Below are 12,124 nucleotides of genomic sequence, written 5' to 3' on the forward strand. Positions count from 1 at the left end.
GCTACAAAAATGTTGAATGTTGTTTCACACAGTTTGCAAGCATTAGTCAGATATTACTTTAATATATTATAATTTTATGGCCAAATCCTGAAGTCTTTAGTCAGTTTTTATTCAAACAACACAGGGCAAAATTCCTTAGACTTGAATAAGGGTCAGTTGAAAGCTGAGCAGAAACTTTGGTCCACTGTGACAAAGCACTGGAGCTAATTTAATTCAAGGAGAATGATTTAAATGTCTCAACTATCTGGAAACGTCAAATAAAAACTCATTTACAGATTACACAGGAGCTGCAATGGTTGTGGGGTGGAGGAAGGAGGCAAAATTATGTTGAATGAGTGCCACCAAGTGTTCTTTTAGCTGTATTTAGCTTCTCAAAAAAACCTATTCTCCTGGCATGGGGTCAGAAATCCTGTAAGTGGAGGAAATTAATATTTGATCACACAGATCTATAATTTTGAAGGTACATCTCAGAGAAAGAAGAGTGACAGAGTGCTGTGAGAGTGAGCGACTTGTAATTAATGTCCCACTACCAGTGAAACAGTTAACGGTGGAGATCTTCCAGTTGAGAAATATTTGCTCCCTCTCTGTTAAGGCAAAGTACCCCTGTAACTATGACTTGCTATCTGTTTTCCAAACAAGATGGTGTTTCCTTTGATTGGCACAGCATCTGTTTATAGTCTGTCATGTACTACTGAGGTATATCATGTTATGTGATGGGATGATGTAACCTGATATCTCAGCATAGGGTGGGTGAGGAAGTACCTTTTACTGGACCAAGCGCTTGAGCACAGCAAATGTATTCCATGAGGTATCCTACCAGGTCAACTAAATGACATTTTTGGATGCACTTCACTATTCACTGTGGACTTGCTTCTGCTTCGATTCAACGCAGGCTGTGTCTACACTACAAGCTAATATCGACTTTATTAAAATTGATTTATTAATGCTGGGTTTTATAAATTCAATTTTGAGCATCCTCACCTTCCCACATGCTGACGACAAAATCGACTTATTGCTGCCACACACATTGTTCAAATCGACTATTGCAGCAGTGTATTGTGGGAGCCTACCCCACAGTTCCCTAATTCTGTTTATTTTCACTCTGCAGCATGGGAAAAAATGCCCTGCAAGTGGCTGTGGGTATCTGATGACATCTTCCCACATTTCATTTCCCTCATTCACCTGCCATGTTAACTAAATACCCCTTTTTCCAGGTGGAATCTGGCTTGCCTGTGTAAGAGAGATGTTTTTTATAATTGAGGGGAGGGGTAGTAAAGGGCTTAAGAAAGGTTAGAAAAAAGATTTCAGGTTTCCCAACTGACAGGTTTTTCAAAACAGGATGCAAAAGCATTGGATCTGGATTTAGACGTCCAGGCAAAGAAGATCCTCAGATCAATATTTTTGTCTCAAAGGCCAGCCACTCTAGTGACAAATTTCTGAGTGTGCTTGAACAGCAGACCTACAAGCTGCTGTGCAAACACCCTTGCATCCACTCCTTTCCAGCCTGGGTTCTACATGGCACGTCAGGAGGGGGCCCAAGACTCACTGGGCCTTCAAGGAATAATCTAAAGGGGTCCCAGGAGCCAGCCTGGGGCATCAAGAGGCACCCTTATGGACTGGGTCACAGATGTAGACCCTCCTAGACCTGTGTGGTGAGGAGGATGTACTCCAAGACCCCCAGGATGAAGTGCCGTAATGCCCAAGCCCATGATGGATGGACACCATCCTTGTGGAACAAGGCCACCCTTTGCTGCAGCATGGAGGAAGTCCAGGTGAAGGTAAGGGAGATCCAGCAGGGCTACATCTGGGCCCAGGATGCTCGCTGACACTTTGTGGCAGGACCCACCACCTGCCCCTGTTACCAGCGGGCCCAGGCTTGGATCTGGGTTTAGACCTCCAGGCAAAGGAGATCCTCAGAACAAGAATTTCCATCCTTGCATCCACTCCAAAATCTGGAAATGTAGGTGTAAGTAGAAAACATGGGCAAAATACAGCACTGAAAATGCAATGGATCATCAGATCTTTTGTGGCTCAGTTGGTTGCTGCAAGCCTTACTTGGAGAACTGTGGTAACTGTAGAGCTACTACATTGCCTATGGGTCAGGCCCATACAAAATTTTGGTCTCAGAGGATGTTCACTCTAGTGACAAAGGTTTTTCTTCTGTTGACCTGAAAGGCCTCCAGGTGCCCCAGGAGACACCCTGGCCACAGTAATTAGTGCTCTATGGGGCCTGCCTCTGGCTTTTCTTAAAGCTGCTGGGAGCCACTGAAACCTTGTGGCAGGACCTGCCCCTATGCCCAGTGAGCCCAGAGGAAAACTGTGGCTCTGAGTTTAGACCTCCCGGCAAACAAGATTTTCAGAGCAATAATTTGCACCCTTGCACCCAGTCCATAATCTACAAATACACGTCTAAATACACACAGGTATTACACTGAATGTCCATTTGATCAAATTGCAGTGGCACTTCCTGCGCCTACGGGTAATGGGGAAGCAGGGATTGATTACGGAGAGGGAGGCTGAGAAATGGCTGCCAAATTGGATTGAGTACAATTCAAATCCTTTAACGATGATTGGAGGGCAATTCTGGTACCAGCCCCTGCCTCTGGGCACATGATGCTTGTAAGCCAGCCCCTGAATATTAGCCACTGAGGGAGACTTCCCCTGAGCGGCTGCAAGGCCCCTAGATATCTTTAGCCTCTGAGGGAGACTTCCCCTGGATGGCTGCAAGAACCCCGAATATCACAGCCACTGGACACTTTCTCCAGGAGGCTTCCAGTACCTGAATATCTTAGCTGCTGAGGCAGACTTCTCCTGGGCAGCTATAAGGCCCCCCAGATAGCTGCAGGCCCAGGATCTTTAGCCACTAATGGAGGCTTCCCCCAGCTGGCTGCAAGGCCCCTGAATATCACAGCTACTGGAGCCCTCCCCTGGATGGCTACCAGCCCCCAAATATCTTCGTGGCTGAGGGAGACTTCCCTCGGGTAGCTGCCAGCCCCCGAATATTAACTGCCACGGGAGACTTCCGCTGGGTGCCTGCAAGACCCCTGAATATCACAATCACTGGAGACTTTCCCCTTGTGGCTGCAAGGCCCCCGAATAGATGCCAGCCCCTGCTGAGTATCTTTAGCCACAGAGGGAGCCTTCCCCTGGGCGGCTCCAGGCCCCTCACTGAGCAAAAGCTGCCTGGCAGCATGTTCAGCATGTCCTTGTATTGGTTTGGGGTCAAGCCATGTGATGTGGCGGGGTGTGGGAAAGTTCCAGACTGTGTGGTGCCCCTGGGGGATTGAAGGGAGGGCATGTTGGGGGCAGGGCAAAACATAAATGGCTGAAAAGAAGTTTCTTGTCCTATCACACAAGCATAACCCCACACGCACAGCCTAGCTGCCATGTAGTACAGGGAGGTGGGGGTCACTGGCTGACGCCAGGCAGCTCAGAAAACAAAAAAGGCAGCTAGCAGAGTAAACACAGAACCACAGACCCCACAGCAGCGCTAATAGCAAAGAAAGAGAGAAGATTTTTCAGCCTCTCATGACCCTACAGGTGGCAAATTGAAATGGTTTTCCTGTTGCCTATTTCCTGAGCATCCGAGAGCAGTAGCGATGGAAGAGCCCAGAGCAGAGATCTGTGGGGCACATATGGGACATCTCTGGAGGCTCATAGATTTTATTCAAAGACATGGCGCTTCTTCACTACCCTTCATTAGGAATTTTAGATTTGAACTGAACACTACACCCATCAGGTTACAACAATTTTATGATATCGCTTTTATGTCAATTTTAGTGCTCCATAAGTTGAGCTAATGGAACTTGCAGTGAAGACAGGCGCTTGATAAAAATTGGGCTAAATGCCTTTAAATCGCTATTATTTCATAGTGTAGACATAGCCTCTGTGAGAAGTTCATCCAAGTCTTTAGTGGGAGTGGGAACTGGATGCTTAGTGTATGGAAGCAGACACAGTATAATGAGTATTTTCAGCTTTCCAACCTTTTTCTCTTACTTGTTCCTCTCCAAGCCACCTGCAGGTTAAATGGGTCCCACAGATATGTATGCTCTCTATTAAGACAAAGTACATAAGTGCTGTTATACGTAGGAAGATTTTACATTCGTGTATCTCTAATGTTTACCAGCTGCACAACCCCATATCTCTGCCTGCCCCAATACCCACAGTGAGCAGGGATGGTTGGGGGAAGGGGGGGCATGGAGCAAGGTTTATTTGGGGGATTTTCCTATGGCATGGGACACTCAGATGTCTCTTTAAGTTCGCCTTGTGCCACTGGAACAGCAAAACCAAAAGATATGTTTGAGACTATTTTTGTGGGAAGTTCTACGGCCTGTGTTACACAGAAAGTCAGACTAGAGAATCCCAGTGCTCCCATCTGTCCTTGGGATCTACGAAAACTAGGAATCGGACTGTGATGAGGGCCTAAAAAACTACTTTGGAGAATACTAGATGACAATATTCCTTGTAAGCTGTGCCCTTGAGTGATCACCCAGGAGAGATTCACTTGCCACCCCAGCTAATTAGAAGAGCGCACACAGCCATCCACAGCTGGCAGCATGTGTTTCTACTGGTGGTGCACATCCAGGCATTCCTTGGTGCACATAATAAAATTTATTCTCTACATGGATGGAACAATTAAAGGGAACACTGCTGGGTGCTGCAACTATGCAGAAGTTGTGTAAACACATTGATTAACAGTGTGCGGAATGGCATATGCAGAATTTTACATTTCAAGTGGAATATAGTTCTATGTAGATAAATTAATCAGCAGGCTGATAAATGGCACACCCGCTTAATGGGGAGAAGTGCCAGGGAACAGACCAGTGCAGTGCATGTCAATGACTATACAAACAATGAAATGCACAGTTGGTTAGTTTAATGAGCAGCCTATTTTCTATCTCAAAGCCTTTTTGGAGGAAATTATGGGTGAATGGATCTTTACCAGCATCAATTTCCTGTGAAGAGTCCTTTGTTCAGTTCAGATTGGTTTCCTGCTTTGCTATAAATTCATTAAATGAGCCAGATTTATTACTATTTAGCATTTTGTAAAATGCTTCCTTTTAAAATACTGTGCAACTCATCTTTAAATTTACGCAAGACCTAGAGACCAGCGGGGTTGATGGTGGGAGAAGTGAACCCAGAACTCTGTGGAAAGAACACGTGTTTCATTTGTGAGACAGTGTCATGTGTTTTCTTTGTGTTTGAACTGTAGCATTTGAAAAGGAACCAGTTTCTTATTTCTTCATGTTACCCATTTTACATATAAAACATATACATTACTGGCAATTATGCAACACATTTTAACTGGGGCATATTGCTGATCAGCAGGTATCTGAAAGCAGTTTCATCAACATGCATGAGTGATTGGGTGGGGCAGCATGTTAACTTTCTATACACTAGGTGAAAGACGTTCCTGTAGGTTCAGAGAAGTAACTACATTTTAAGATCATTTTGCCAAAGCAAATCTTCAAAACTTCTGCGGTTTGCCCATCACCATCATTAATCTGTAGCAAAACTTCAGCCAATAGGTAGCTGTCAATATCCATGTGTGAGGGAAGCAGTTACCAATATGTCTTGAGGATAATCTCCAGTATTCTGTATTTTGGAAGTATTTGTCTTCCGGATACAGTGCATAAATTCCTGGACAAATTTCATCTTCTACAAAGACTTTATCGTTTGAATGATGTAATATTTTTATGAATGTATATCAAAGGCTGTGAAAACTTCACATGTTCCCATTGTTTCTATCCAAAAAGATAGAAGATAATGAACAGCTGTGTTTGCAGAGCTTATGAGTACGGCTTTGGAAGTGCTCAGGAGGGAGCTGAAAGAACGGGGCATGGCCTTCTGAAGAAGGTTGCTAAGAAACAGATTTCAGATGCTTCCTGATTCTGTGAAAAGAAGACACACCCAGAAGGAAACAATGAGGTAAGAAATGTGTTATTACCAAGTGAAATAATGGTATTAGTATTAATAATACAATAAGGAGGTATAACTAATCAGGATTAAATACTCTTAATGTTAAATAAGAATAAGGATTAATAAGCAATGATGAGACGGGCTTCTGAACTTTCAACAAATCTACTTTAATAGATTCAGCAGAGAATCACCTAACCAAGCTGCACGGTTGTTTGGGCATGCTGTATTGATGAACATCAGGTGGAAAACCCACATTAACAGTTCACTTTGAGGCAAGAAGAATTCATGCTGTTATGACAACTGATGTGTGATATATGCAGACATGCACTGCAGGACAGGACAGAGCTAAGTCATTCCCTGTTGTTTATAGCAAATAATGTGCTCAGCTTCCAGCTCAATTGGTGCTAAAAAGCTAGCTCAAAGCTTTTAGCTAATCCTATATCTGCATTTCTTCATACATGAAATTTTCGATTATTTGTTTCCATTCTCCTTCCTACAATTCTACTGAGTTGTATCCCTATATGGTAATCAGTCGCTGGCTGTGACTTTATCTTGTTTCTTAATCATCTAATTAAGTAAGATTCAGCAATTTCACTGTTTTAAGCTTAGGGTATAAAAATTCAGAAATGCTACAAGCTAGTTCTTTAATATTTGATTCCCAAATACTTCTTTTTGAGAAAATTTGCCCAGTCCATTTACCATCTGTAGATTCAGGGAACTTAACCTATCAACAATTAAATGAACTGATTGGCAGAGTACAGCATTTTTTCAGAATAAGTGGCCAGTGTGGTTTTGATTCCAGTGGTTCTCAGTCTGGTTTGGCATGGACCACATTTAGAGAGAAGGGAGTGCAGTTCTCAGTGAGACTGAGAAAGTTTAATCCTCCCTTGGATATTCTTCTACCTCTCCAACTGTTTCTTCTCTCTTTCTTTCTCCTGGGCAATACCACAAAATACCACCCTTAGCTCACTATGTTCCTTCCTTTGCACTCTGCTGCATGTCATCCATAAACATGGCTTCAACTGCCATTTTTAATGTCAGACCTCTCCTTCGAATCCACACCTGCCATGCTGCATATTTATTTTTTAAAAAGTAATAGACAATTAATGGTGGTAGGTTGCAGGGCTATGTTTTAAAATATTCCAGATGTATAACTATATGAAATTGCAGATAGTTGGTTGTATTTCCAACCCTTTCTTATGTCATCAGTCCTTTTAGATTTTAGAGCGTCAGCTGCAGTGCATTTTCAAGTAATGGGACCTTGATTGTGGCTGAGGCTCCAGGGTCCAATTGCAAGACAACTATTTTATAAATAATGAATAACTAGCTTCTCTTATAGGATATTCCATTGTGGCAAAAATGAGGAAAAGTATCCATTCAAAACGGGATCAAGACCAAAACTCATTTCCCCTAGGTCACTAAACAAGTCCTATTTCCAAAAATAGCTACATCCCAAATGTACATTCTATATTTTTACTTCTGGACAAATTCATACCGGCAAGTCATGGAAAGCTCTCTTCTCATTGCTGTGACTTTAAGTCCAGTCCCCCAGTTAAGTGGAGTTTTTAAATCATTTAGATATTGCTCAACAAGTTTGTAGTCACTGAGTCACGAAAAAGGTACAACATTCAGATATTTACTACAGAAACCGTGATATGTATAAAGGTTTACAATGTGCAGCAATTGTGTATACTGGAAGTGATGTATTTGTTTATAAAAGTACAATTATTTAAAATAGATTATGTAAATAATTCTCCTTTCAAAATAAATGGAAATGTTTTTCTCAGTGTGTGTCCTCAGGAGACTTTTCAGAACTGATGTAGGTTAACTTTCCTTGCCTGTATTCCAGGAAGGTACGTTTTCATGCATGATAATCATTTGGTGGAGACAGGGAGCCCATTATTTTGTTTGATGGATACTGTTGCCCCCTGGAGGGCGATTCTCAATTATCACAATATTAGACTGAAACATGAATTAAAACTTAGAAATGTTCTCTATTATAAACAAAATATCCCCTTTGGCAATTAAAATATTGTGATTTTAATTAAAAGGGCTTATGAGTTTCAAAATAACTGAGTTCTTACTATACTAATCATTTTTGTACATTTTCTGTTTGAGTTTGCAAATTACTTGACAGTAAAATTTAATTGCTTTTTAAGGGATATGAATATTTAATTTATGTTTGTTGCTTGAGAAAACAGAGGGGTTTTTGAAGAGTGTAGATAATCAAAGTAGTAAGCCTGAGTGTATCCACATGCACTGTCAGTGTGTTCTGGCACAGCAGTGCACTTGTACGTGTGAGGAAATGGGATGTGCAAGAAAGAGAAATGAAGGCAATCCAGCCCATGCTTTCATGCTGACAAGTATCACAGAGGTAGCCAAGTTAGTCTGTATCTTCAAAACCAACAAGAAGTCCTGTGGTGCCTTATAGAATAACAGATATTTTGGAGCATAAGATTTTGTGGGCAAAGACCCACCTTGTCAGCTGCATATGTTAGTCTATAAGGTACCACAGGACTTGTTGATTTTGCTGTCGTGCTGAGGATCACTTCTGTGTCCTCCCAGCTACCCACTGAAAACCCCACACCCATCTCTTTTCCAATGTGTATTCTTGTGATTAGGTGCTGCATTATACTTATTGCAGTAAGTCCAAAGTATTGGCTGCTCTGAAGGAAAAACTTATGGTTGTATTGAGTCTGTGTCTACACGGCATGGCTTTCCCAGCAGGTCCATGCTAATGAGCTGCTTCGAAATTGCAAATGGCTGCTCATTGGTATGGTCCCCTGGCTCATTAACATGTTTTCAGGCATAAGGGTCTGGCAATGGAGGGGCTTTTTGCCATCATGGGCACATCCACACTGCCTCTTCACTGCCGGCACTCCCCTCTGCTGAGACCGAGCTCTCACATGGCTATGCTAATGAGTCATGGGCTCATGCTAATGAGCAGCCATTTCCAATTTTAAGGCTGCTCATTAGCATGGACCTTCTGGGAAAGCCACACCGTGTAGACCCAGCCTGTGAAAGGAGTGATAGAATACACGTTTAAAGTGTGGAGCCTTCTCTCACTCCTCCTGCTCTCCCGGGGGTGAAATCCAGGCTCCATAGAAATCAACGAGAATTTCGTGTAGCCAAGATTTCATCCTGAGTTTCAGATTTTGACTATTAAACACTAATGTGGAGGGTGCATTAGAAATGTCAAAGAGATGCCATTATAGGTCACTACTTCAAATTGGCCCCAGATTATTTTCACCATGGACCCCTGGAATTTTGGATCACATTTGAACTACTGACCTAGTTTCATAGGTCATTACAAATGCCTCTACTCGTGCAAAGAGATACTTCTTGATGTGTGTAAAGGTGGCAGAATCTAGCACTAAATACTTAGTTATTGAAAGCATCACTACCTCTACTGGTATAAAATAAGTTGTATAGTTTGTATCTGTTTGTTTATTTTTATATATTACAATTGCTGTCTTAGGTTACATCAGTAATTTGTCTGGTACCTCTCTACAAATATTGTAGCTCTTGGTTTTTTCTTACAGTATTACTTCCTGTAGAGAATATAATTCCTGACAGTCCTGTTGTGTGGGCTGTTGAAGGTTATCTCTATGTGTTCCTTCTCTGGGCTTTTTGAACATTTTAGGGAATTTATTTTGTTTGTGATGAAATCAAATGTGTTCTAGTACAAGGCGGATCAGAACTAATTTTTCCTGTCTTTTGTATGCAGGCATGATAATAAAAGGAAATATTTACTGTACTAATCTTCTGTTTGCTCTCAGGCTTGCACTGGGTAATTATTAGAAGAATGGACCCATACAAAAGTAAGGTCATTCTATTATGAACCATACCTTCAGGCTTGCTTGTTCCACCAGTCTATCAACCTCATGATGCAGACAGACTAATAGTCCTCTGAGGTAGTATATTAAGGACCTTCTCTTTTGCCTTTAAGTACTGTTTTTCAATTGAAGAGCCTAGAACAGTTGATTCCAAAATTGCAGGTCATGGGAAGGTTCTATACGAGTTGCCACAGCCACGACTTTGTGAATCTGGGCCCTGTCCTACCGCATATATAATTATCCTGGCCTGCTGAAGAATGATGCACTAATGAAATATTTTTAAAGCAAATTGTAAACTAAGGTCCTGGGGATGAACACTGTACATTCAGAAACTAACAGTACTGGTTGAACCTCTCTAGTTCAGCGCTCTCTCATCTGGCAACATCTGTAATCCAGCATGATTTTATTTAGCTGGACAACCACTTACCAAGGGTGTGGCCAAGTTTCCCATGGTCCCCATGAAGTTTGTTTACAGCCACCAGTCCTGGCTGTCAGTGTTCTGTGCTGTTGTTTAGCTGTAATTTACCCCTAAATGTTTTCTAAGAGCCCAGTAAGCAGTGAAAGTGGTCAGGAAGCACTTGGTAATGCAATATTGACAATATTGACCTGTGGGCCAGCAAATTCTCTTGTTTGGTACCAGTCAGGTCCTGAGGGTGCTGGACTAGAGAGGTTAACCTATATATACTGGAGTTTGGCAAATGCCTGTTAAATGACTACATTACCAGTTGAATGGCTCTTTCACAAGTTCAGTGTGCTGCTAAGAAGTCTGGCAGGCTTTTTCACTTTCAAGTCAGATGCTCTCCAGAGGAAGCAGAGCCCCGGAACAGGGATAGGAAGAGGTGGGTGGACCTTAGGACAGAGTGGTGCCCCAAATTTTCGGCTGCCCTATGCAGTTGCATATGGGTAAGGATGACCCTACTGCTGTGCAATCACCCTGCAGTAGCATGTCCTGTTCCACAGGGCTGGGCCTAGCTCTCTGCTCTGAGTGTTGTGACTAGGGGCACATGGGCACAGTGTCACTCAGGTCTGGCATCGCTGCCTTTCCACAAAGTCTGCGTGGCATTGCAACCCCCATGCACCAGGTCACCATGCAGCTCAGTCAAATTCAGCCAGCTCCTCCTCCATTGTGACACACAGATGTCTGGACCTAACCTGAGTGATGCTGTGACCCCCTTGCATCAGCTTGCAGTGCCTGTAGTTGGGAGAATGGCTCAACCCTGCAGGACAGGAGATGCTGTTGTGGAATGAATGCAGGATAGGTTTGCTCCCAAGACTTGCCCCCCACCCACTCCTGAAACTTTCTTCTCCTCTGGGCTGTGATGAGGGTTGTGGTGGAGGGCACATATATGTGTATTGGTGGATCACACACACACACAAGGCACGCTGCAGTTGGTGGGTCACCTTAGAAAAAAGTTTGGAAATAACTGTCCTAGAGAATCCCTCCACCTTTAGTTCTTCATTTCTCTCTTCCATCTAGTTTGCATGTTGTCCTAGCTCTTCAAAGCTGTGTCTACACGTGCATGCTACTTCGAAGTAGCGGCTCTAACTTCGAAATAGCGCCCGTCGTGGCTACATGTGTTGGGCGCTATTTTGAAGTTAACTTCGACGTTAGGCGGCGAGACGTCAAAGTCGCTAACCTCATGAGGGGATCGGAATAGTGCCCTACTTCGACGTTCAACGTCGAAGTAGGGACCGTGTAGATGATCCGCGTCCCGCAACGTCGAAATTGTGGGGTCCTCCATGGCAGCCATCAGCTGGGGGGTTGAGAGACGCTGTCTCTCCAGCCCGTGCGGGGCTCTATGGTCACCGTGTGCAGCAGCCCTTAGCCCAGGGCTTCTGGCTGCTGCTGCTGCAGCGGGGGATTCATGCTGCATGCACAGGGTCTGCAACTCGTTGTCAGCTCTGTGGATCTTGTGGTGTTTAGTGCAAGTGTGTCTGGGAGGGGCCCTTTAAGGGAGCAGCTGGCTGTTGAGTCTGCCGTGTGACCCTGTCTGCAGCTGTGCCTGGCACCCTTATTTCAATGTGTGCTACTGTGGCGTGTAGACGTTCCCTCGCTGCGCCTATTTCGATGTGGTGCTGTGCAACGTCGATGTTCAACATCGACGTTGCCAGCCCTGGAGGACGTGTAGACGTTATTCATCGAAATAGCCTATTTCGATGTCGCCACATCGAAATAGGCTACTTCGATGTAGGCTTCACGTGTAGACGTAGCCCAAGTGTCACATTTATGCATGTACCCTATATGCAGAGGTTTAGCCAGGAACAAGTTCATGGGGAATTTCAATAGTCCTCCAAGGAAGCTGAGTGACCATAGTAAACTCCCTGAACAGCAGATAATTCAGTGTCTGGTAGAAGTTCTAAAGTCACAT

At 43.5% G+C, this 12,124-nt stretch overlaps 1 protein-coding gene across 8 annotated transcripts in view; it reads left to right on the top strand.

Moving 5' to 3' along the window:
- The window catches only part of LOC142013544 (tubulin polymerization-promoting protein family member 2-like), a 142,662-nt gene that overhangs the window by 103,609 nt on the left and 26,929 nt on the right, over positions 1-12,124 (top strand). For 5 of the 8 annotated variants that reach the window (XM_074995054.1, XM_074995053.1, XM_074995057.1 and 2 more), the window contains one exon: positions 5,757-5,928. The exons of the other annotated variants lie outside the window; for them this stretch is intronic. In XM_074995054.1, the coding sequence (XP_074851155.1) occupies positions 5,879-5,928 (50 nt within the window). In that variant the 5' untranslated portion in view covers positions 5,757-5,878. The remainder of the gene's footprint in view (positions 1-5,756; positions 5,929-12,124) is intronic. 8 annotated transcript variants of the gene reach the window in all.

The sequence above is a fragment of the Carettochelys insculpta genome, chromosome 5 (assembly GCF_033958435.1).
Source record: "Carettochelys insculpta isolate YL-2023 chromosome 5, ASM3395843v1, whole genome shotgun sequence".
Taxonomy (NCBI): Eukaryota; Metazoa; Chordata; order Testudines; family Carettochelyidae; genus Carettochelys; species Carettochelys insculpta.